Here is a 23,123-nt window from a genome sequence, read left to right on the forward strand (position 1 = left end):
TGTCTGAGATCGTTATTCTGCCTTCCTGCAGCCGGAGAACTGAACTAATTTTCTCTGCCAGGTCTTGGAAGAACGGCCTGAAGGAATGGTCACTGTGGCCATTGCTGCCCACTACCTTTCTGGGGAAGATAAGAAGTCCTCCGAGCTGGACGCTCTGAGAGAGAAGTTCCCAGACTGGACCTTCCCCTCTGCCTGGGTGTGCACCTACAGCCTCTTCGTGTTCTAGTCTGCTGGAGCAGCGCGCCGTGCGTGCCCCGCGGGATGCCCCTGGACGCGGTTTTCCTCCACATCACGTGGGTGTTTGCAAGACCATGATCCTGAATGAGCGCCCGTTCGGATAGCTTCGTGGGCTGACACACTTCAGGGCCAAGCACCATGACGGTGATGCTGTGGGGTAGGGACGCATGGCCTTTCTGACTCCTGAAAACGCCAGCTTCCGGGCCCCCACGTGCAGTGGGCACCACCACACCCGTCAGTCATCCTCTAGGACCTTAAGGATAAAAGCCAACAAACCACTTGAGTAGTTATTACCCTTTAGGATCATGAACGATACAGAAGGTACCAGGAGCTGTTCGTTAGACAAAGGACATTTCCGACTGAAGTCCAAGATGTTTTGTCAGAGGACGGTAGCTAAAATTCGTTCACGTCCGGATCAGAAGGCAGGTACAGCAAGGGCTGGGGGAGCCCCTGGCCTGGGCCGAGAGCTCTGCCGCTTCAGGCACGTTGTGAAGCTCCGCGTGCTGGGCTTCTCTGCAGCCAAGCCTGGGGTCCCGCTGTGAGAGTCTGTGCCAAGCTGCGGCGTCCCTGAGAGCGGCTGCTGCCATGCTTTCCTGAGTTGCTTGCCGGGCCCGATCTCTGCCTGTTCCCCGGTCTACTTTCCGGTTTCAGCGGGGCATCTGTTCCGCTACCTTTCCTGTGGGGTTTTTCTAGGCTCTTCTGGCTCCAGATGTCATGTGTGAAACACACAAGCTCCATTCCGTCCTCGGGTTGCTGTGGTGGCTGCTTTGGGGGGCGATAAGTGGGCGGGGTGAGGAGTGGCTGGGCATTTTATAAGTATTCTCTTCATTTAATGGCGTGTTCTGTTATCCAAGGTTAATCTTTTAGGGCATAATTTTACTGCTGCACTGAGTCCTAAGTTTTGTCTGGTTTCTCCGTGTGCAGCAGAGCGCACTTCCGGGGGCTGCAGGTGGTGGCTTACGCAGTGATGAGGCCACTGGACCTGCAGCCGCTGGTATCAGGACCCTGCAGAGGGGCGGGCCGAGGACCTCCAGGTGCTTCTCACTTCGAAGACGTGGCTGGGGAGGCTCGTCACGGCGGGGTGTCTCGGGGCTTCCTGGCTGCAGCAGCGGATGGGTCTGGGGAGAGGAGTGGCCAGTTCTCCCAGCTTGCTTTTTTCCATAGGAAACTGAAAAGGTTGGACAGATTCGGACTTTAGCAAGCATAGGCCAAAAAGACATTGTAAGGAAAAGCAATAGTAAAACAAAGTGGCACCTAAGTGTGCATCGCAGGAGGACGTGCTCGCAGCTGCGTGTGACTGACGGACGCAGTGTGCCTTCTCCGTCCCGCTCCTCCCCCGCCGGCCTACCCCGGGACCCTGCAGCGTGACCCGGCCGCACAGCCAGCGGGGCCGCGGCCAGAGCCAGACGCCAAGCCTGTACCCTGCCCCCTGGTATAGGTCCGGCTGGCAGACCTGCGAATTTTTCAGGCAGTGTCGAAGGACTGCAGTGTTCGTAGCTTGTATAGAATCAGAGCTGTGGACGGAAAGTGATGGCTCAGTGAATTTCAAAATAGAGGCCTATTTCTTTTGTCCCCATAGTTGATCTGAAACAGACTTTAGGGGAGGGGGATCCCATGTTGAGGACAGGCACTGTCTGAAAAAGTTTTCTCCCCTTTGGGGAGGATGTGATTCCCTTTCGGTAATAATCATGGTTTTCTTTGCTGCCCCCACGTTACTTTCCTCGGTGAGCAGCATCTTCGCCGCAGACGGGGAGGACATAGACGTGCTCGTCTCTCAGCGCACCTTCAGGGCAGGCAGCAGCCTCTCAGACTGGAGTAGCTCATCATTCAAAACTCACTTCTAAACGGGTCTTTCCAAATTCTAACAAATGCAGTTTTTCCTACAGAATTTAGAAGTAGCCCAGTACTGCACATTCAGTGAAAAAGTGAACTGTGGTTTTGAAGAAAATGTTTAAAACTTACCTTGTGTCTGACAGGAAAGACTGTTGCATGAAGTATCTGTTTCCACAGTTTAGCTGATGGAAGTGAGGAGGCAGCATTGCTGCGATGCCTCCACTGAAGGGGCCTTAAGGCAGCCGCTCAGGAAGCCGTAGGAAGAACGACGGTCTTTCTTTTCCCTGGTCTGCTGACTTGCTGAGGATTAATTGTTGCCTTACATTACTGAAATAAACTTTTTAACCTACTAGTTAGTATCTTTAACAGAAAAACCAGATGTTCATTGTTTGTTCTTTGGTATCCCCATCTTTGAAGAGTTATTTCAAGTCTACAGAGCCTTTTTGAAGTTTTTTTTTAAAAATTGCTTTTTAAAAGACCTGGGTGGCTCATGTGGGTAGAACGGGTATGTGAGCAAAGAGCTCAACAAAGAAATACTGGGATGCTTTTTACTGTGGAATGAAATTGTGCATATTTTGTTAAATGTTGAGCTTTTTAAAATCCTCTCCATTGACAAAGAAAATCACTGAAGGGCTTATCCTGAAGGACTGTGGGGGCAGGGAGAAGAAACGGTCTTTCAGCCAGTGGCCCACCACTCGCTCTCCTCTCCACCCAAGGAGGGGGCAGGGGCCCTGCCACTCCCCAGACCAGGTTCCTATGCAAATCATTTTGCTTTCTCCGTGAAGTCACTCCGAGCAGTGTGGTGCGCACCTTGCAGCCTTTTAGGGCCAATAAAGCCAAAATGCATTTCGGCCTCTTTATGCCTGGTTCTTTTCATTTGGAAAATATCTTTTCTTATTCCTTATTTGATTTGTAAAAACCTTAATATACTGATATATTTCTTCAAGTTTGGCTCTATACATGACCAGGTGGGATTTAGTCAAGGTGTGAGAAGCTGGTCTAACACCTGAAAAGTCGACGTAATACACCATCTCAATTGACAGAGCACCTTTACCAGGGTGAGGAAGTTCCCTCCTATGAAAACTCACAGCTAACCTCATCTGTGATGAAAGCCTGCGAGCTTCCCTGTAAGGTCAGAAGAAGACCAGCAGGTCCGCCACGGCCACTGCTACTGCGTATAGTACAGGGCAGTTTGACAAATGCATCCAGATGAGAAAGGACAGATTTATAGAGCAAATCCTAAGGAATCCACCAAAAAAAAAAAAAATGTTAATACATGAATTCAGCAGTGTTACGGAAAGTGCTATCGATACACCGATAAGCAACTGTATTTCTACAACAAGAAGATAAAATACTTAGGACTAAGCTTACAAAAGTACAGGACTTTGACACTAGAACTAAACCCCGCTGAAAGAAATCCCATGTTTGCGGATTGGCTTAATTAGGATGGCCATATTCTCCAAATTGATCCGCAAATTGAACACAATCCCAGCTCGTATGTGCAGAAACTGATAAGCTAATCCTAACAGTCCTACGGAAATGCGAGGGACCCGCAACAGCAACTTACGAGTCACAGAGTCAGAACTTCCCACAAAGCAGGAACAGTAACCGAGACCGCGTGGTACCGGCAGTAAGAAGGGAGACTGAGAGTCCACAAATAAATCCATGTTTACAGTCAAATGATCTTTTTTGGCAATTCAATGAGGAAAAAAAAACCCTTTTCAGTAAATGGTGCTGGGACAACTGAATATCCGCACACAGAGCGAACAAAGACCCCTCACTTCGCACCGAACGCAAAAAAAAAAAATCCCCAAACCTCAAAAGGGTCAAAGACCTAAATAGCTAAAACTGTAAAAAACTAAAAGCTCTCAGAGGAAAACAGAGGCACAGGTCGCCAGTAACCCTAGGCAGTGGTTCCTCACAGACACCAAAGCACAAGCAACCAGAGAAGTTAGACTCCCCCAAATGAAAAACTTTTACGTTTCAAAGGACCATCCCAAAAGTCACAAGCCTTAGGAATGAGAAAACACTTGCAAATCCTATCTGATAAGGGTCTCATATCTTGCAAATCAACCATAAAAGGATAAATGACCCAACTGTGAAACGGGCAGATGATTTGGGCATTTTTCTCTAAAGATACGCAAATGGCTAATAACTATGAAGAGACTCGCCACCACGCAAACCCTCACCTACGCCATGATGACGCCCGGCTTCCTACGCGACTCAGGCGGTAAGCAAAACCACTGCCAGCAACCAGGGCGGAGGGGAGAACTCGGAGCCCACCGCAGGCACTTGGGAATGTGCTTGGGCATTTCTTCAGAACATGAACCAGGTATGTGACCAAGCATTCTCCCTCCTCGAGAGAACTGAAAACTTCCGCCCACATGGGAACTTGTACGTGAATGTTCATGACTGTCGAACAGTAGTAACCACCCAAACAGCCCTCTACTGGTGAATGGATAAATAAAACCAGTCTATCCAGAAAGTGGAACTTAGGCTACGAACGACTACTAATGTACAAAGATGAACCTTGAAAATGTCCTGCGAAGTGAAAGAAGCCACAGAAAAAGCCACTGATCAAGGATTCCATTTACACGAGACGTCCCTAAGAAGGAAATCCACAGGGACAAAAACTTAGGGAACTGGGGAACTCAATCACTTTGAATGCCACCTGTTAGAGACAGGGCCCGGTCTCCACTATACTTACAGCGTTTGGTTTGGTGGAAATCATTTTTATTGTGAACATTTTCCATGTCCTCAAGATGGACTTCTCTTCCAGCTTCTACAGTCAGGCATAGAGGCCGCCGCCGATCCCTGTTGCTCCTATTCTAAATAATACTGCATACGAGTTTGAAATCTGTGTGAGTTACTTCATAAGGAAAATTCTAAAAGGTGGAATTACATAATGAAAAGATTTCCATGGCTTTTAATAAACATACTTTTTGCTGTTAAAGCTGAGGTGTTGAATAAACAAAGTTCATGTAATGGTTTTATTGCCCTTCACCAAATTAGAAAAAAAAATACACATTACAGAAGTAGCAGCAACTTTAATTACAAGCAAAGGTTGACTTCACTGCCCAAAATGACTCTTGTTTTGGTGTCAGCAAATAATCTTCAAATAGTTATACTGAATACTTAAATTCATTGGTTAAAATTATGCTTCAACAGTTGATACGTGAACCAAACAAGACAAAATAAAAGTTTTAAAAAAGTAAAATAAATAACAAATTACCAAACAGAAACGTTCTGTAAACCAGCCAATTTTTCTTCCTTCAGGTCGCCCATTTCTATTACTTGGGAAACAAGTTCAGGGACAAAGACTCATTCGGGAGGTCAGCCCCAGGAGCTCAGTTAACCTGTGGGTGCCCTGCTGTGAGACGAGATGAACCCAGCAGCACATGGAGACTGGAAAGGAGCAACAGCTGTTTACAACAATAAATCATTTTATTGACTGTATATTCACACCAAACACAAAAATAATGCTTGTTCTCCTCCTAATGGACTAGGGCAGGAGAAGTTTCAGGTTAGTTTCTGGGCTGCATGTACTCACATGGGACACATTTTTTTATAAGATTCAGGGAAAGGTGGTTTAAAACAAAGGCTTAAATAAAGTAGCACCAGAAGGACCAGGTACCATCACCACATATCCCACCCAACCAGTTGTTCTAGTACGTGAAATTATTGCACTTGTAATGTAGAAAGTAAATGATAGTAAATTACCAAACTGAATAATTTAAAAGTTTGATGAATTTTGGACTAAGGAATTTCAAAATGGTTTTGAGTTTCCCTTCCAAGGAAACCCAGGCTAGGACAACTGTATCTAGCCATTTACTTTAAAAAGCAAGGGTAGAGGACCAAGTTTTATTTCTAAACCGTAATTGCACTATGAGAAGAGAGGCTGTTTTACATAGTGGTATGAATTTGGTCCACCTCAAGATAAACTGTTATTACAAAAATAAACAAGTTTGTTTTTGTAAAAAATAACATTGCATTCCTTTGTTTAAATTGCACAGTACAAACAAGCTATGTAAATTAATACTGATATAAGGTAACTGGAAGTACATACAGTGGGTATGTGTTTGATCTGAAGCCATTAAGGAGTATGCAGATAGGTTTTCATAATGTATGAAAACTAACATTAAGTCATATCTAGAAATACATAAAATATTTTAAAAGTTACAATGAAGAATGCATTCTTCACAGAGTGATTTTTAGTAACCGTGATAGTACAAGATTCAGCAGTCTACTTACATAAAGGTCCATTTTTATTCAATTTACAAAAGCAATAAATAAGAAACTACATTAATTTGCACAAAACCTGTTTCATTCATGATCAGTGTGACCATTTCCATTACTGTATGACCAGGCCAATGACCCTGCTTTTTCCTGTGAAGATGCTCCCGTCTGGAAAGAGCGGGCCCCATCTCCTTCCACGAGTGAGTACTGCCGTGCAGAATCCAGCATCAAACCTTACCAATTATAATATAAGCCCTAAAAATATGGACAGTGCCCTTTGAGTCTATTTACACAAGAGTATTCACAAAAAGATACAGTTCTCTGATACAAAATAGTTTAGTGGTATCTAACAGCATAGTCGGAAGCGCCCCCAGGCCTCTGCCGAGCTGATCCAGCGGGAACCAAGCCGCTAAGGGAAGCAGGCGCACTGACTCACAGGCCTGTAGCTCCCACCGAGTCGGGACTGGGATTTAAAGGCTAAAGACAGCCAAGGACAGGTCCCCATCACGACAGCCACTGCTGGCCAGGGCAGGCCTCTGCTAGGAGGCCAGTGCAGGAGTCCAGCGCGCTCGATCCAAAGGGGCGCACGGGGAGCTCAGGGCCTAATGAGCTCCTGCAAGCGCCTCAGCATTTATCTTCCAGAAGCAGCCTGGACTCCCGCTGAATCAGGAAGCCTAAGAAGCTACACGTCCTAAAAGGGAGGCTCATCTAGGGCAAAACAATCCCTATGGTTTAGGAGCTACCACCCTTTAAGAATAAAACCAAAACATCCTCCTGTACAACTGTATAATACTTTTTATTACTTCCCGCTGCAGCTTAAAAAATTTTTTTATGAAAAATGATTTGATATCACATTTTCACAGAGTCCGAGATTTCCTAGAGGAGAAAGAGTTAAAATTTAATACTACCTTACCAGAGTCTCTGAGTTCTCTCCCTGGTCCAATCGTCCAAGTAGGTCACAGTGTCCTCAGTGGCACGCTGCTGCGAAGGAATACTGCCCGCGGTGACGGCCTGCCACCGTCGTTAGGACACAGAACAGTCGTAAGTCCCGTCCTGAAAAGATTCCTCCTCCTCCGCTCGGGTCGCGTCCTCCTCCTTCCGGCTGACCAGACTGCCACCTCCGACCTCGCCCTGGGGGACACTTCCGTGGCCCAAGGAGCCCCGATTTTCCTCTGCACGGGGACCGGCGTGTTCGGGGGTCTTGCCCACGGTGACGGGCTGGAAGGCTTCGGGCTGGACCTGCTCCTCCGTGAGTTCGCTGAGCTTCTGTACTTGCGGCTTAATGATGTTTAAAAATGGCTTATATCCAGGACTAAGCAGAGGGAAAGGAAATTAGCTCTCTACTGCCGCATTCACAGTGCTCCCTAGAGTGTTCTGGACAAACTCCTGACTACGGACACAGTGAGCGCGGAGTGCTGGGTGGTGTGGGGTGGGGAGGGGAACGGGGTAGGGAGGAAAGCTTCTCAGGCACCGTGCCGGGCGCAGGGCCGCGGCCAGCAGAGCTGCCTCACGTTTCTGAGCTCGAGCAGCGAGGCTGACGTGCTTTCTCCTACTGCAGGACAGTGCGGCTCATACTGCACAGTCTGAGGACAGACAGGGTTTTTCAGACTTGAAGCACCTGCATACAGTATATCTCTTCTAAGTGAATTTGGCAACTAAGGAAAAAACCAGAGCCAAGTACAGGAAACCCCAAATCCACACGTAGCTGGTGACAAGGGGCTAGAATCTGAGGCTCCTCACTTCTGTTAACTCTTAATTTGGGCTTCCTAGTAAGTGCTGTGGCCTGTTCAATTCACACATGCCTTAAGTTTTTATCGTTTCAAAGCAGGTATTTTCAGATTATTATTACCAGCAATTCCACAGAACCACAGACCTCAAGTTCCAGTCTAACAATTCTCAGAGCATCTGTACTGTGTCATTTATGTACCTGGCCGGGCTCAGAATGGTGATTTAAGAGAACAGCTTCAGAAAGGAATGTGTGAAAGCATTTTACTTCTCCCAACCTAAACAATTTCCAAATAAATGAACCAGAACTAAACCTCACTACTGTGAAAGGACAGGACCCCCCCCCACCCCGAGGACAGCCAAGGTAAGAAGCCTAAGGAGACGTGCACTTACCAGTCTGTAGAGGCCCATCGGTCTATGGCGTGCAGCCCCGTCTTTATGTTCTGCAACATCTCTCCGTCCACCTCTGAAGACTGGATGAGAACCACGATCTGGTTGATTATTGAGGACTCTCTAAGAATCAGGCCTATGACAACGCACCAGTCCAGACATCCTGCCTCCATGAAGATGTGCAGCAAGTACCTACAGGAGCCAAACAGAAAGTCCGAAGCTCAGAAGGCGCTACAGTGTAGAAAAGGGCGATCGTCATCAGGAAAGTAACCCCCATACCCTATTTGCCCAAAGACCCGGAGCAGGCCCTCTGCTGCCTGGATGCTGAGGGAGGGACTCACCGAAGCTGGACCTGGGATTTGTGAGGCCCCTTACTCGCTAGCTCCATGGAGATGTGCTCCAGCTCTGACTGGGTCAGACTGAGTGTGGAGAAGTTTTCATCCACCATTGTCCAGTCTCCGTCCACCACAGAGCTACTTTCAGTCAAGTCTGTGGCTGAACCGATACTGCATTCGTCACCTGATGAAAAAGAGCCAAAACTTACAAATTAGCTTCATGCAGAAAGTATGTTTAAGAATTAGTGGTTTCTCACATGTTGATTTTTGCTCAAAATTCTGAAACCCAAATGTTGGATCAACTGCTAAAATTCCCATGTTACATTAACAGTAGTAGATATTTTTAAGAAAAAAACCGTTAGAGAGGTAAGGCATTATGTGCCTTCAGATGGAAAAAGGCACTACCATCTATGTAGTAGTCTTGCTTGCCTCCAAAAAAAAATCTAGCTATAACATGATCAGGCCTTTGGATTCAATTACTAATTTATAAGAAATACAGAGGAAAGTGGTAAACCATGAAGATGCAATCACCAAAATTCACATTTTGAGAAAATCATGGAAGCAAATCCAAACTGCAAGGGTTAAAAAAAAAAAAAAGATGGGGGGGCGACCTGGGTGGCCCAGTTGATTAAGCACCTGACTTGGTTTTGGCTCAGGTCGTGATCTCGTGTCCATGAGATCAAGGCCTGCATTGGTTTTCACGCTCAGCCAAGAGCCTGCTTAAGATTCTCTCTCCCTTTCCCTCTGCCCCTCCTGCTTATGCTCTCTAAAATAAATAAATCTAAAAAAAAAAAAAAAAAAAAAAAAAAAAAAAGGTGGGGAGGGAAACAGCCATTTTTTTAAAGAAAGGATTAACGACAATGCGTGAACCTTATCTGGATCTTGGTCCTAACCATAAAAAAAAAAAAATTACATTATGAAACAACTGGAATTTGAATACTTACTAGATATTTGATATCAAGGAATTATTGTTAAATTCTGGAAGGATGGTAATGGAATTACTTTTTAAAGAGTTCTTTTAAAGTACATACTGAAAAAGCCACAAAATATATCATGCCTTGGATTTGGTTCAGTAAGATAGGAAGCGATCAAACAAATGTGGTCATGCATTGGTAACAGCTGAAGCCGGGTAACAGATACATGGGGGTGGGGGCAGGGCTTCCATGATACTATTATCTCTAATTTTAAAATATATTTGAAATCATCGCTTCAAAGAGTTTTCTATTAAAAAAGAGCGAGCAATGGTATTACTTCACATCTCTTAGGATTGCTACTACAAAACAAAACAAAACAAAAACCCCCCAAATCCCCAGCAAATAAAGTACTGGCAAGAGTGTCAAGAAACTGGAATCTTTGTCAATGTTGGTAGGTTTGACAGTTCCTCAAAAAATTAAAGAATAATCTGGCATTTCCGCTTCTGGATATATATACTCAAAAGAATTAGAAGCAGCATCCTGAAAAACAATCTGAATTCCTATGTTCATTGTAGCGTTATTCACAATAACCAAAAGGTGGAAGCAGCCAAGCGTTCACCAGTGGGTAGAAGGATGGATACACAAAATACGGGGTCTACACACAACGGTGCGCTGTACAGCTTTCGGAAGGAAGGAAGTTCCCCCACGCGCTGCAACAGGCATGAACTCTGAGAACACGATGCTAAGTGAAAATAAGCCTGAGTCACAGAAAGACACAGACTGCACGATTCCACTTACGTGAGGTCTCTAGTCAAGTTCACAGAGACAGAAAGCAGAGTGGCGGCTGCCAGTGCCGGGGAGGGAGAAAAGGGAACTGTTCTGTACTGGGTACAGAATCTTAGCTTGGCAAGTCAGAGTCCCGGAGGCCGGCTGCACAGCAACGTGAATGCACTCGACCCTACTGAACCACATACTTAAAAATGGTTTAAGTGGCACATATTATGTGTATCTTCTATAATTTGAACAAGAGTGACGAAAGCTGTAAGCTTCTCCATGGAGCAAAAGCTCAAGAAATGGTAAAGACAGCAAGCAAGGGCTTGGCCCCAAAGAAAACTGCAGCCGGCCTGACACTTAGAGCCCCGTGACCGGACGAGCCTCAGCAACACGCATCACTCTGACGCTGCTTCCGTCTGGAACTCCGCTAACCCCGTAGGAGCAGAGGCTGGCGCTCGCTTTTTGGTAAAGGGCCGGAGAGTAAATTAGGCTTTGAAGATAAAGAGGCAAAATGAAGGATATTACACAGGAACTTGCAAGAGATAAAGAAAACTTCTACAAATTTTTATCAGTAAAATAAAAAACAGAAGCAGTGAAGTAAAATTTTTTATGCTCCATGTCTACTTATGAGAAGAATAGTGTTCTTTATACAGAGAGAACATTTTACTTACTTGAAGTTCAAAGTTTGTGTTTCTGTATCATTAAAATCAAGCACACAGTTTCATCTGTTAGTGGTCTGTAATGAGATTGTACCTATTTCGTTCATCTAAAATAAATATGGCGGGACGCCTGGGTGGCTCAGTTGGTTAAGCAGCTGCCTTTGGCTCAGGTCATGATCCCAGCGTCCTGGGATCGAGTCCCACATCGGGCTCCTTGCTCGTCGGGGAGCCTGCTTCTCCCTCTGCCTCTGCCTGCCATTCTGTCTGCCTGTGCTTGCTCTCTCTCCCTCTCTCTCTCTGACAAATAAATAAAATAAAATCTAAAAAAAAAAAAAAACAAAAAAAAATCTTAAAAAAAAAATAAAATAAATATGGCAAAGTATAGCTCAGGCCAGCGTGGCCTTGTTCTAGAAACTATCCTCCTCTCTAGCAGATTCTAATGACTAATTTCAAGGACATATCTGGAAAGAGTGGAGCTCTGGTTCTGAAGGGCTACAGCACAGAAACCTTCCAAAGGAACTAAGGAGAAGCGAGGATTTAAAATGACATTTACCTTTATTAGATAAAGGTGACAGGAAGGCGTCTTGCATCTGTGGTCCATGGGACGAGGCTGGGTCGATCTCATGAGGGGTGGGGCCGATGTTGCCAAGCCAGCTCTGACTTCGTTGTACATGAGAGACACCCGTGTCTATCTCAAGGCTTAAAAAAGGGTCCGCTGATTGGGACTTTAACAGCTGCTCTCCTACTGCAAGGCAGGCCCCAAAACAAGAGAGCGGGAATTCAAAAGATGCGCGCACCACCATTCCCACCTCGGGAATTTTCAGCTTCTTCCCTGCCACACTCAAACACTGGACGCTCAAAGCCGATTACCCAGCATCGTCCGTCCGCGAACCAGGGAAGCGGGACCAGGCAGCGCCATCTAACCGTCAACCTACATCAGCATGTCTCATCAGCACTAGACAGACTGCAGTGTGTTCATCTTGTAAGTGCTTTTCCTTGGTTCTTAAGATGAGATGCAGTTTCGAAATGCCACAGGAAAAGCTTTCTGTTTGAGTTTTCATGAGTCATAGTCATTACAACAGTCTTCTTTGAAAGACCTCAACTAAAAATCTTTATCTTTTAATTTTCCTTTCACCAAGAGTTTCACTTTGTCTTCTCCTAGATTAGAAGACAGCCCGAACTCTCAAAGATGCATTTCTACCACTTCTCTGTAATGTCTGTCAGGTAAGTCACACCTTAGCTCATCTGGAGGCTAGGACTAACCAGTTCTACAGCTCGCCACAGAAGGGAAGTGTGGCGGTTCCCACAGTCAGCCAACTTTCATCTTGTTGATAATCTGCGACCGAGTGACATGAGCCTACGTTACCTGTTCGGTATTTTCCGTTCTTGAAAGGAGAGCTGAGAGAAGAGGCTGGGATGATGGGAAGCGGCCATAGGAAGTCTTTGTGAAGTCTCTTCAGGGCCAGCACGAAGTTGTCCACCCGTGCGGCCCGAGTGCGCTCCTTGCACAGCCAACTAATGAGTTCGAAGCCCAGCTGGGCTGCAAAGCAGCCGAGGTCCTTCAGCCGAACTTCTTCCAAGAGACGCCGAGCGTGTCTCCAGAGCATCATGTCAATATACATGTTCTCGGCGCAGTCACTGTCCTTGCTCCACCTGTAAGTGGGACAAGAAAGCTGCAGAACCAGTGCTCCGGGACGATGTCACGTGCTTGTACACAGCAGCGCTGCTAATGCTGAGAACGAGGGGAGCCGTCCCAGATCAAACTCTGACCGAATGAAGACAAACCACCAGGGCTTTCCTCTGTGGATACCACGGCTGCTGAACACCACCCGGAGCACGGCAGGCTCTCAAAAGACCCTTCTAGAATGGAAATATGGAAGAAGGAAAGAGAGGAGATGGACAAAGCCAAACAAGGAGGAGGGTGGTGACGGGCTGAAGGACAGAAAGGGAGCTAGTAATGCTGTACTTGAAGAGCCCAATGGAAAGAGGTGAGGAGATCAGATCAAAGAAATGGAGAAGAGACACGCGGCAGAATGAAGTCCACGCACGGTGGTGGGAGATGGGCAGGTGCACGAACACACGACCGGTGCTTAAAAACTTACTACGTGACGACACGTAGTCTGTCATCCCTTACTCATCTGGGCTGATACGGGCTGACTGGTTTGGTAACTGGGCCATGTGGTGCCTTCCGTGAGAGGCAGTCCTGGATGACTGTGTGGATCCAGATCCTGGCTCTGCCAACTCAATACTTGTGCGAACATAACCGAGCTTACTTTCTGGGCCTCTGTTTCTTTACCCACACAATGTGGTGAACAATGGTGCCGACCCTTGTAAGTCATAAGGATGAGAAGACGCGCTCCTGTACACGCTCCCAGCAGCACCTGGCTCATACGGACGCTTCCTGCGCGTCAGCCAGCAATCGCGCTCTGCGAAGGCGCAGCCGAGAAGCTCCTGTTTGTAGTGAGCCGCGGCTGCCTTTCACTCGTATACAGCCCGACTGTGTGTGTAGATGTTGGGAGTAAGGGTGGTATTAATGACTCTGATAAGAAAGTAGTAAAGGGGCGCCTGGGTGGCTCAGTGGGTTAAAGCCGCTGCCTTCGGCTCAGGTCATGATCCCAGGGTCCTGGGATCGAGCCCCACATCGGGCTCTCTGCTCGGCGGGGAGCCTGCTTCCCTTCCTTTCTCTCTGCCTGCCTCTCTGCCTACTTGTGATCTGTCTGTCAAATAAATAAATAAAATCTTAAAAAAAAAAAAAAGTAAAATGTCATAAAAGAAAATGTTCAGTAAGTTCTCATTATGTGTCAGGCATTGTAGTAACAATGAAAACAGAATATAAAAGAAGGGATTAAGGGAGAGAAAAGATAAGAGCTTAGAACACGTAACGACACAGGAAGGACACAAGGACCTCACAAACTAGAGGAAATTCTATTTTATAATGTTCAGTATGAATTCACCGTAACCGCTCAGGAGGCAATAACCCATCTACGGGTGACGTAGCTTTCGGTCTTCAGGATACACTTCCTCTTGGCTCTCCCACTATTTAATGACTTCTCTAGGCAAAAGAGTCACAGGAGAGTCAAGTACACGGGGACTTTTGCCATGAGTTACAGTTGGAAAGAAAGATAAAACTATGGCTATAAGAAGGCTTTTGGATTACGTGCAGAATTATCTTTCCTTTTTATTCTGGTCCTCTATTAGCAGGGTGATTTGAAGTGAGCTTCCGTCAGAATGGGACACAAGAGGCATCTGGGTGGCTCAGTGGGTTAAGCCTCTGCCTTCGGCTCAGGTCATGATCTCGGGGTCCTGGGATCGAGCCCCGCATCGGGCTCTCTGCTCAGCGGGGAGCCTGCTTCCGCCTCTCCCACCCTCCCTGCTTGTGTTCCCTCTCTTGCTGTGTCTCTATCAAATAAATAAATAAAATCTTAAAAAAAAAAAAAAGGACCTACGCTAGGACAAAGGACAGAAACTATCCAAAGAATAACAAAGTGGACTCTGGAGGACAGGAGGAGAGAAGCAATTTGTGTGATCTTCAAGCCTTGTGGAAATGGAAAAAGGAGCTGTATTTGATCAAATGGTTGTTTTCCTAAGATCCAAGTTTACAAATGGCCTGAAATGCAATGTGTGTCACCGAATGCCCTCAAAGCAGTAATGGCTCGTTATTCTTTTACCTTTTTCCAGAAGGACCAGACGGCATACTCAGTGTTTTCTGTAAGCTGAATTTACTAGCAGGAACATTTTCAGCTGACTGGGATAAACTGATGCTTCGATTCCTGAAGAACTCAAATCCGCCACTTGAACTGGGTTCCTAAGATTACACACAATGCGCAGTACAGTTAGAGAAAGATGCCGCGTAGGTGTCCGGCCTAGAGAGGCTGTGCAACTTCGCAACCAACCTGAGCAGTAGGTGTGGATGGAGGGGTCTCAGATTCTCCAGAGCCAATGGCTTTAAGAAATCGTATCATGTGTCGACATAGGTCCCATTTGCCTTGTTCCAGGGCTGTGTTGAACAGAAGGGTGGCATGTTGCCTACTTACCGCTGGGACTTCCATATTCTACAAAAACAACCAAAGACAAGCGTTCCTTTTACACGGCAAATCATTTGGGAAGCATGAGTAATTCTTTCTCTCTACGATTTCTATACCAGAGAAGGAATGCAGCTCTATCTCCACAGGGGCATGTTTGATGGTAAGAATAAAAGGATCAGCAGAAAGTATCATGCAAGGAAAAGCGAGGCAAACACTCTGCTGGTGTACAATAAGGATTTTCTAAACTTTCTAAAAAAGTCAAATACCTCACATAAACCTGACCCATATCCTGTCTTCCCTGGCTCCTGGTGACCCTGCAAAGTGGTTATGTCATTCCTGTTTTACAGAGGAGGAAATGGAGTTCAGTAACTTGCTGAAGACCAGCAAAAAAGCAAGAAACAAATCTACCTGATTTGCCTGACTCCCAGAAGCCCAGGTCTCCCTCTGGTGACAGTTTTTGAGGCTGTGACAAAAGCACTCTCAGCTCTGGCCAGCAGTTGGTAGGAATGCTACACAAAGAGCGTCCTTAAGAATTCTTTCGCAAACTTTACCACACAGCCTGCCTCTGCCCTTGGGGAAAGGCACCTCACGGGCAAGTTTAACTAATTATCTGACAATCCACGGCAAGGCTGGAATTCTGCTACAGAGAAAGTGGCCAATCCCACTGCTTGGCAGATCACTGGAAGTCCAAGTCCAAGACAAAACACAGCTGCATTTATTTTGTTTCTATTTTTATCATTCTGTGTTTTTTTTTTTTTTGGATGAGCCAGGGAATCAGACTGTAAGGGCCATCCCACCTCTGCTGGACTATTTCCTCCGGCTTCAGTCAGCTGTCATGAAGCAAGTACGCGGATGAGAAATGTGCTTCAGGCAGAGTTTAAACCGAGTTAACGGTCAGCTTCTGCTATCAATGAAAACAACTTTGTGGTAATTTGAAAGCACCGCTAAATGTACCTGTCAAATCTGTATCAGACTGAGAACAACTGCAAGCCCTTCTGTCAAATATATATAATGACACAAATTTTCAGGAGTCTCAGAGGACCCATGATTTTGGCAAAGAACCGCGCACTATGAGGCTAATTACTGTGGCGGGCCTGCGCCGCCTCAGCTTCTATGGGAAGCCCAACATAAGGTGCTCTGCCAGGAGGACCCAGGCTTTAACCAGAGTCCCCTTGGTGATTCCTCGCTAGAAGGAAACAAATCTGTTAACTGTGAGAGGCTCAAATAGTTCAGATTAGCTAACATTAGCTCAAACTCACTAATATTCAAAATAATCCTTCATTATTATATTTCCTGTGTAATATGTGCATGTTAGTCTATGTTGTTCTACTGCATAGAACAGAAAACCAGACTGCAGATTGCGTGAATCCTTGGAACACCATCAGTGTCACATAGGACATTTCTTTCCCCTCTCATTTTGGCTCATTCATTCTTGTACTTTGTAAGAAAAGAACGGTTACCTGTAAGATAATAAGGTAAGAGGCAGCTGTGTCCAAATCCTGAGCCATCAAGCATTCCTCAAACAAGTCCTTGGGGTTTCCAACAGCTGCGAAAAGGTAATTCCACAGGGCGTATTCAGTCTTTCTGGCACAATGAACGACTGTCTGCAGGAAGAGGGGGAATTCGGTGATGAACTTGGCCACAGTGGGAAGCAGAGGGTCGGGGATGGGTTCCCGTGAGGTAGCTTCTTCTTCCAGCACTTCGTGGAGCATGAGCTCCAGCACATGAGGGAAGTAAGGTAAAGCGGCGCACGACTGGGCTAAGAGCAAGGCCTGCTCCCCAAGGTTCCTGACCAGCAGCTGCCGCAGAATGTGGTGGAGGTAGATCTGAGAGGTTCTCTCCACAACACAGTACGGGAAGAGCACCTCCAGCTGCTCCCTAGCGCTGCTCCGAGTGTACAAGGAATCATAGAGCAAAGTGTCATTGACAGCACCGAGGACTAACGCGTCTTCAAACAGAACAGCCAGTGGGTAGATATTGATGTGAAAAGGCAGCATGATCCGCTGGGACAAGAAGGAATGGGGCTTGCGGTGATCCCTGGGGAAGAGCGGGAGCCACACTTTCATCCCTGCGCCTCCGCAGCTCAGCCAGAGGGCCTCCAGGAGGTGACGCTTCTGTTTATTTGCGCGACACGTAGTCCAGACATTCTCAACAGACTGGGCGAGGACGACAGGAGGGCAGAATGGCAGCTGGAGAAGCAGAGACAAGAATCCATTTTTTTCCCCTATTAAATTTGTACACTCTCAAGTTCCTTGGCATTAATTTCTTAAGTCTTTCAAATGATAGCACAACTTCTTTTGGGAAAATTAGGAGACTCTATCTAGAAACAGAATCCAGAACAGTACCCTGCCTTTCAAAGTATGTGTATTTAAATCTAAAAACAAGACAAAACAAAACCAAAGAAACCCCACAGACTTCACCAATTTACACTACTTTTCAATTAGAATTAGCAAACAAGAATGTCTAAGCAGGAACGCCTGGGGTATGGAACATCTTATTATTGTTCCGGGATGTTCTTATTCACAAACAGTCTTAAACCTGGAGGTTTAAAGACTAATATTATATACTTTCCCAGTTGCCAAGTCACAAGACGATACTCTCCTCTTAAGTTCTTTTATTCCTTCGTCTCTGTTGCTCTACAGGACTTGCATTTTACTCACGAGTTTCCTCTGGTTGGGGTTACTGTCCTTCTCCCGGATCTGAGGGCCTGATCTGTCCCTCTGCATCATGATGAGCTGTCCTGCGAGATTCAGCATGATGCTCTCTGCATCACGAGCCTGAAAGAAAAATTGGACTCCAGCTAACGTAGATGTTTTCAGCATCTCCCCCCAACTCTTTCCAGAAACTTAACACTAAAGCAGGGACACCTGTATCCCCAAAATGCCACATGTGAAAGAATCAAACACACCTTCTCCTACTCTAAAAATATCCTTAGTAGAGGACTCTCATACTTATGAGTTGCAGAGACAAGGAGCCCAGTCTTATGAGGGAGGCTATCTTACTGATAAACAACTTTTACTGTTAGGGTTTTTAAAATTTTTAATATGAAATCAAGACTTGTCTTGCTGTACCAATCCTGGTCTCCCCTCTGTGCAGATGTAATCAATCTATTTCCTATTACATTTCAACTCACTTTTTTTCCCCTTAAATTTAAATTCAAGCTAGTTAACACGTAGTGTAGTACTGGCTTCAGGAGTAGAATTTAGTGATTCATCACTTATATATCACACCCAGTGCTCACTCTAAGTGTCCTCCTTGATGCTCGTCACCCAATTACCCCAGCCCCCCTCAGTGTGTTCTCTGTATTTAAGAGTCTCCTATGGTTTGCCTCCCTCTGTTTTTATTTTTCCTACCCTTTCCCTGTGTTCATCTGTTTTGTTTCTTAAATTCCATGTATGAGTGAAATTGTATTTGTCTTTCTCTGAGTTATTTTACTTAGCATAACCACTTCTAGTTCCATCCATGCTGGTACAAATGGCAAGATTTCATTCTTTCTGATGGCCGAGTAACACTCCATGACACACGCGTGTGGATGAAGTGTATGGGTGTGTATGCACACCCCACCTCTTCTTTATCCATTTATCAATTGATGGCCATTTGCGCTCTTTCTGTGCTTTGGCTATTGTTGATAATGCTGCTATAAACACTGGGATGTGTGTGCTCCTTTGAATCTGTATGTTTGTATCCTTTGGATAAAAACCTAGTAGTCCAATTACTGGGTCATAGTAGTGCATTTGCTATGTCTATTTTTAACTTTTTGAGGAACCTCCGAACTGTCTTCCAGAGTGGCCGCACTCTGCACCAGCTTGCATTCCCACCAGCAGTGTAAGAGGGTTCCCCTTTCTCCGCATCCTCACCAACTTCTGTTGTATCATGTGTTGTTAATTTCAGCCATTCTGACAAGTGTGAGGTGGTATCTCACTGTGGATTTGATTTGCATTTCCCTGGTGATGAGTGCTGTTGAGCATCTTTTCACATGTCTGTTAGCCATCTGGATGTCTTCTTTGGAAAAGTGTCTCTTCATACCTTCTGTCCACTTCTTACCTGGATTATTTGTTTTTTGGGTATTGAGTTGGATAAGTTCTTTATAGATATTTTTCTATAATGTTCAGTTAGTCACTGTATAGTACATCATTAGTTTTTGATGTAGTGTTCAATGATTCATTAGTTGTGTAAAACACCCAGCTTTGGATACTAACCCTTTATCTGATATGTCGTTTGCAAATATATTCTCCCATTCCGTAGGTTGCCTTTCAGTTTTGTTGGCTGTCTCCTTCGCTGTGCAGTAGATTTTTATCTTAATGAGGTCCCAATAGTTCATTCTTGCTTTCATTTCCCTTGCCTCCAGAGACTAGTCTAGCAAGAAGCCGCTGCACCCGAGCTCACAGAGGTTGCCGCCTGCTTTTCTCCTCTAGGATTTTGATGGTTTCACGTTTAGGTCTTTCATCCATTTTGAGTTTATTCTTGTGTATGGTGTGAGAAAATGGTCTAGTTTCATTCTTCTGAATGTGGCTGTCCAATTTTCCCAGAATCATTTGTTGAAGAGACTTTTTTCCACTGGATATTCTTTTCCACTTTGTCAAATGTTAGTTGACCAGAGCTGAGGGTCCATTTCTGGCCTCTCTATTCTGTTCCAGTGAGCTGTGTGTCTGTTTTTGTGCCAGTACCTACTGTCTTGATGAGCACAGCTTTGTAATGTAGCTTCAAGTCCGGAATCGTGATGTCTCCTGCTTTGCTCTGCATCTTAAACATTGCTTTGGCTATTTGGGCTTTTTTTCCTGGTTCCACACGATTTATGGAGTCATTCACTCCAGCTCTGTGAAAAATGCTGGTGGTATTTTGATAGGGACTGCACTTTATGCGTAGGTTGCCTTGAGTAGTACAGATGTCTTTTAAACAATATTTGTTCTTCCAAGAGCATGGAATGTTTTTCCATTTCTTTGTGTCCTCTTCAGTTTCTTTCATAAATGTTCTATAGTTTTCAGCATACACACCTTTTAGCTCTTTAGTTAGGTATTCCGAGGTATCTTATGGTTGGGGGCTACAGTAAATGGGACCGACTTCTCTCTGTGCTGCTTCATTACTGGTGTATAGAAATTCAACAGCTTTCTCTACACTGACTTCATATCCTGTGCCTTTGCTGAATTCCTGTATCAGTTCTAGCTATTTTTTAATGGAGTTTTTCAGGTTTTCTACATTGAGTATTATCGAAGTCCTAGGCTCAGCAGTCAGACAACAAAAAGAAATAAAAGGCATTCAAACTGGCAAGGAAGACGTCAGACTGTCACTCTTCACAGTCAACTCACTTCTTTATCTGCTCTTCACCACATTAGATCTCTCCTCTTTGTGAAAGGCGTTTTTTTTTTTTTTTTAACTTTTTAAATTCCAGTATACTTAACATGCAGTGTCATATTAGTTTCAGGTGGTGTATAATACAGTGATTCGGTATTTCCATACAACACCAACGCTCATCACAAGGGCATTCCTTGATCCCTACCCCCCACCCACCTACCTACCTCCCTTCTGGTAACCATCAGTTTGTTCTCTACAGTTAAGAGTCCGTTTCTTGTTTTATCTTTTTCCTTTGCTCATTTGTTCTGTTTCTTAAATTCCACATATGAGTAAAATCATACGGTATTTGCCTTTCTCTTATTTCACTTAGCATTATACTCTCTAGATTCTTCTATGTCATTGCAAATGACAAGATTTCATTCTTTTATGTATTTTTAAAGATTTTATATTTGAGAGAGAGAGTGCTTGTAAGCATGAGAGGGGGGTGAGGCAGACAGAGGACGAGAGGCTGACTCCCACTGAACAGAAAGTCTGACACAGAACTGGATCCCAGGACCTCAGGATCATGACCTGAGTGGAAGGCAGACGCTTAATTGACTGAGACATCCCGGCGCCCCTTTTATGGCTGAGTAATACTCCATAGTGTATATATACCACATCTTTATCCATTCGTCTACCAATAGACACCTGGGCTGCTTCCATAATTTGGCAATTGTAAATAATGTTGCAATAAATATAGGGGTGCATGTATTCCTCTGAATTAGTGTTTTTGTGTTTTGGGGCGTAAATACCCAGTAGTGTGATTACTGGATCACAGGGTAGCTCTTTTTTTAACTCTGAGGCACCTCCATGCTGTCTCCCCCACGGCCGCACCAGCTTGCATTCCCATCACCACCGCATGAGGGTTCCTTTTCTCCCTATTTTTGCCAATGCTTGTTTCTTGTGTTTTTTATTTTAGCCATTCTGACCGGTGTGAGGTGACATCTCACTGCAGTTTTGATTTGCATTTCTCGGATAATGAGTGACGATGAGACACATTTTTCATGTGTCTGCTGGAAAGCCTTGCTTAAAATGAGCTACCCAGTACTACTGGTGCCACTGACTGCCCACTGTACCTGAGATATACAGGGAGTCCCTTTATTTCCCCTAATATGAAAACTTCAAACATGAGAGAGAAAACATCAAAGTATAGAGAATAATACAATGAACCCCCATATTCTGATCATACAAATTCACAATTATTCAAGATTTTGCCACATTTGCTCCATCTACCCTTTTTTCATTTATTTTGCTCAAGTATTTTATTATATTTTTAAATATTTTATTTTTTAAATAATCTCTACACCCAAGGTGGGGATTGAACTCACAACCCTGAGATCAAGAATCACCTGCCCCACCAACTGAGCAAGCCGGGTGCCCCTACACCAAAGTATTTTAAAGGGTGATATTGTGCTGTTTTACCCCTATACTGTGCAACTCTGAAGTACGTGGATATTTGCTTGTATAATCACAATACCAATACCACATCTAACAAAATCTACAATTATTCCTTAATGTCAGCTCTCAGTGCATACTGAGTATCTCTAAGTGCTTTAATAGTGTTTTTTTATAGCCAGTTTGAATCAGGATACAAATGGGACTTGAGCATTGCATTTGGTTGGTATGGCTCTAAAGAATTATTTAGAAAAGTCTCCCCTTACCATCCCCAACCCCGCCACATTACTGACTGTAGCTGTCCTACAGAAGGTTCTACATTAGGCTTCCTTGTGGTGTTAAACAAAACCTCTACCCCTGTTATTTCCCATGAATGAAACTTGACTCTAGAAGCTTGATTTAATTCAGATTCAGTGTTTGGGCAGAAATTCCTCATGTGAACTTTAGGATGCATCTCTCCAGGAAGCAGGCCACACCTGGTTCTCCTACTTGTAGTAATGCTAGTATGGATTAATAAGGCTTAGATCTGGCCACCTGATCCCCTCACTGTGAAGTTCCCCACCAACCTTTCATGTGATGGCTTCATCTGATCATGATCACTTTCTGACTCAGTTATTTCCTTAGGGGCAGCAAAATGGTGATTCTGTAATCTTACCTTCCTTCCACATCTTCTAGCTACAATTCTTTTGTGAAACAGAACTTTACCTTATCATCTGTGATTCTCTGGCTACCATGAAACATACTTTGCAGAGGAAATGGGATCTAGATTTTGAAGATGAGTGGAAGTGCCTTAATAGGAAGTAAAAGACTGGGAAGATAGAAATGATAGATAAATCTACATAGTTATTAATCCACCTAATTATCCTTTGAAAACAGGTTCCACACTGACATGAAACTTGGAAACCATCTGTGTAACAGAAGGAGCCCTGGAATAGGAAGTTACACAACTTTGTGGGTTCCCCCCAACCACAATTTCATGGGTTTAATCAGAAACTACAGCATTATTTTCTTTCCTTATAGTTTAGTTGACTAATCATAGAGTTCTCTATATTTTATATTCAGTCTTCCACTTTTTTCCTTCTCTTTCACTGCCAAGTTTAGGGTCACTAACACCCTTTATTCAGATCATTACAGTGGCCTCCCAGTTACCTTCCCTAAATCCAATTTTGTCCTACTCTGGTTCATTTTCCCCCTTATAGTTAGACTAGACATTACAAAGCTGAGATCTAGTAATACCCAGCTTAAAACACTTTAGACTTTAAGATAAAG

General features: G+C 44.7%; 2 protein-coding genes across 8 annotated transcripts in view; one reads left to right on the forward strand and one right to left on the reverse strand.

The window, feature by feature from the left end:
* ERMP1 (endoplasmic reticulum metallopeptidase 1) overlaps positions 1-2,525 on the forward strand; it is a 39,569-nt gene extending 37,044 nt beyond the window's left edge. For 2 of the 3 annotated variants that reach the window (XM_047700371.1, XM_047700373.1), the window contains exon 15: positions 62-2,525. In XM_047700371.1, coding sequence (XP_047556327.1) covers positions 62-226 — 165 coding nt within the window. In that variant the 3' untranslated portion in view covers positions 227-2,525. The remainder of the gene's footprint in view (positions 1-61) is intronic. The other variant, XM_047700372.1, reaches the window with a different exon arrangement.
* The window catches only part of RIC1 (RIC1 homolog, RAB6A GEF complex partner 1), a 160,717-nt gene continuing 139,481 nt past the window's right edge, over positions 1,888-23,123 (reverse strand). For 3 of the 5 annotated variants that reach the window (XM_047700366.1, XM_047700365.1, XM_047700369.1), the window contains 9 exons: positions 17,789-17,905; positions 16,589-17,317; positions 14,997-15,155; positions 14,772-14,908; positions 12,470-12,756; positions 11,657-11,848; positions 8,763-8,940; positions 8,425-8,613; positions 1,888-7,618 (listed from right to left, as the gene is read on the reverse strand). In XM_047700366.1, coding sequence (XP_047556322.1) covers positions 7,330-7,618; positions 8,425-8,613; positions 8,763-8,940; positions 11,657-11,848; positions 12,470-12,756; positions 14,772-14,908; positions 14,997-15,155; positions 16,589-17,317; positions 17,789-17,905 — 2,277 coding nt within the window. In that variant the 3' untranslated portion in view covers positions 1,888-7,329. The remainder of the gene's footprint in view (positions 7,619-8,424; positions 8,614-8,762; positions 8,941-11,656; positions 11,849-12,469; positions 12,757-14,771; positions 14,909-14,996; positions 15,156-16,588; positions 17,318-17,788; positions 17,906-23,123) is intronic. The other 2 variants (XM_047700368.1, XM_047700367.1) reach the window with 2 other exon arrangements.

Source organism: Lutra lutra, chromosome 13 (assembly GCF_902655055.1).
Source record: "Lutra lutra chromosome 13, mLutLut1.2, whole genome shotgun sequence".
In the NCBI taxonomy this organism is placed as follows: Eukaryota; Metazoa; Chordata; class Mammalia; order Carnivora; family Mustelidae; genus Lutra; species Lutra lutra.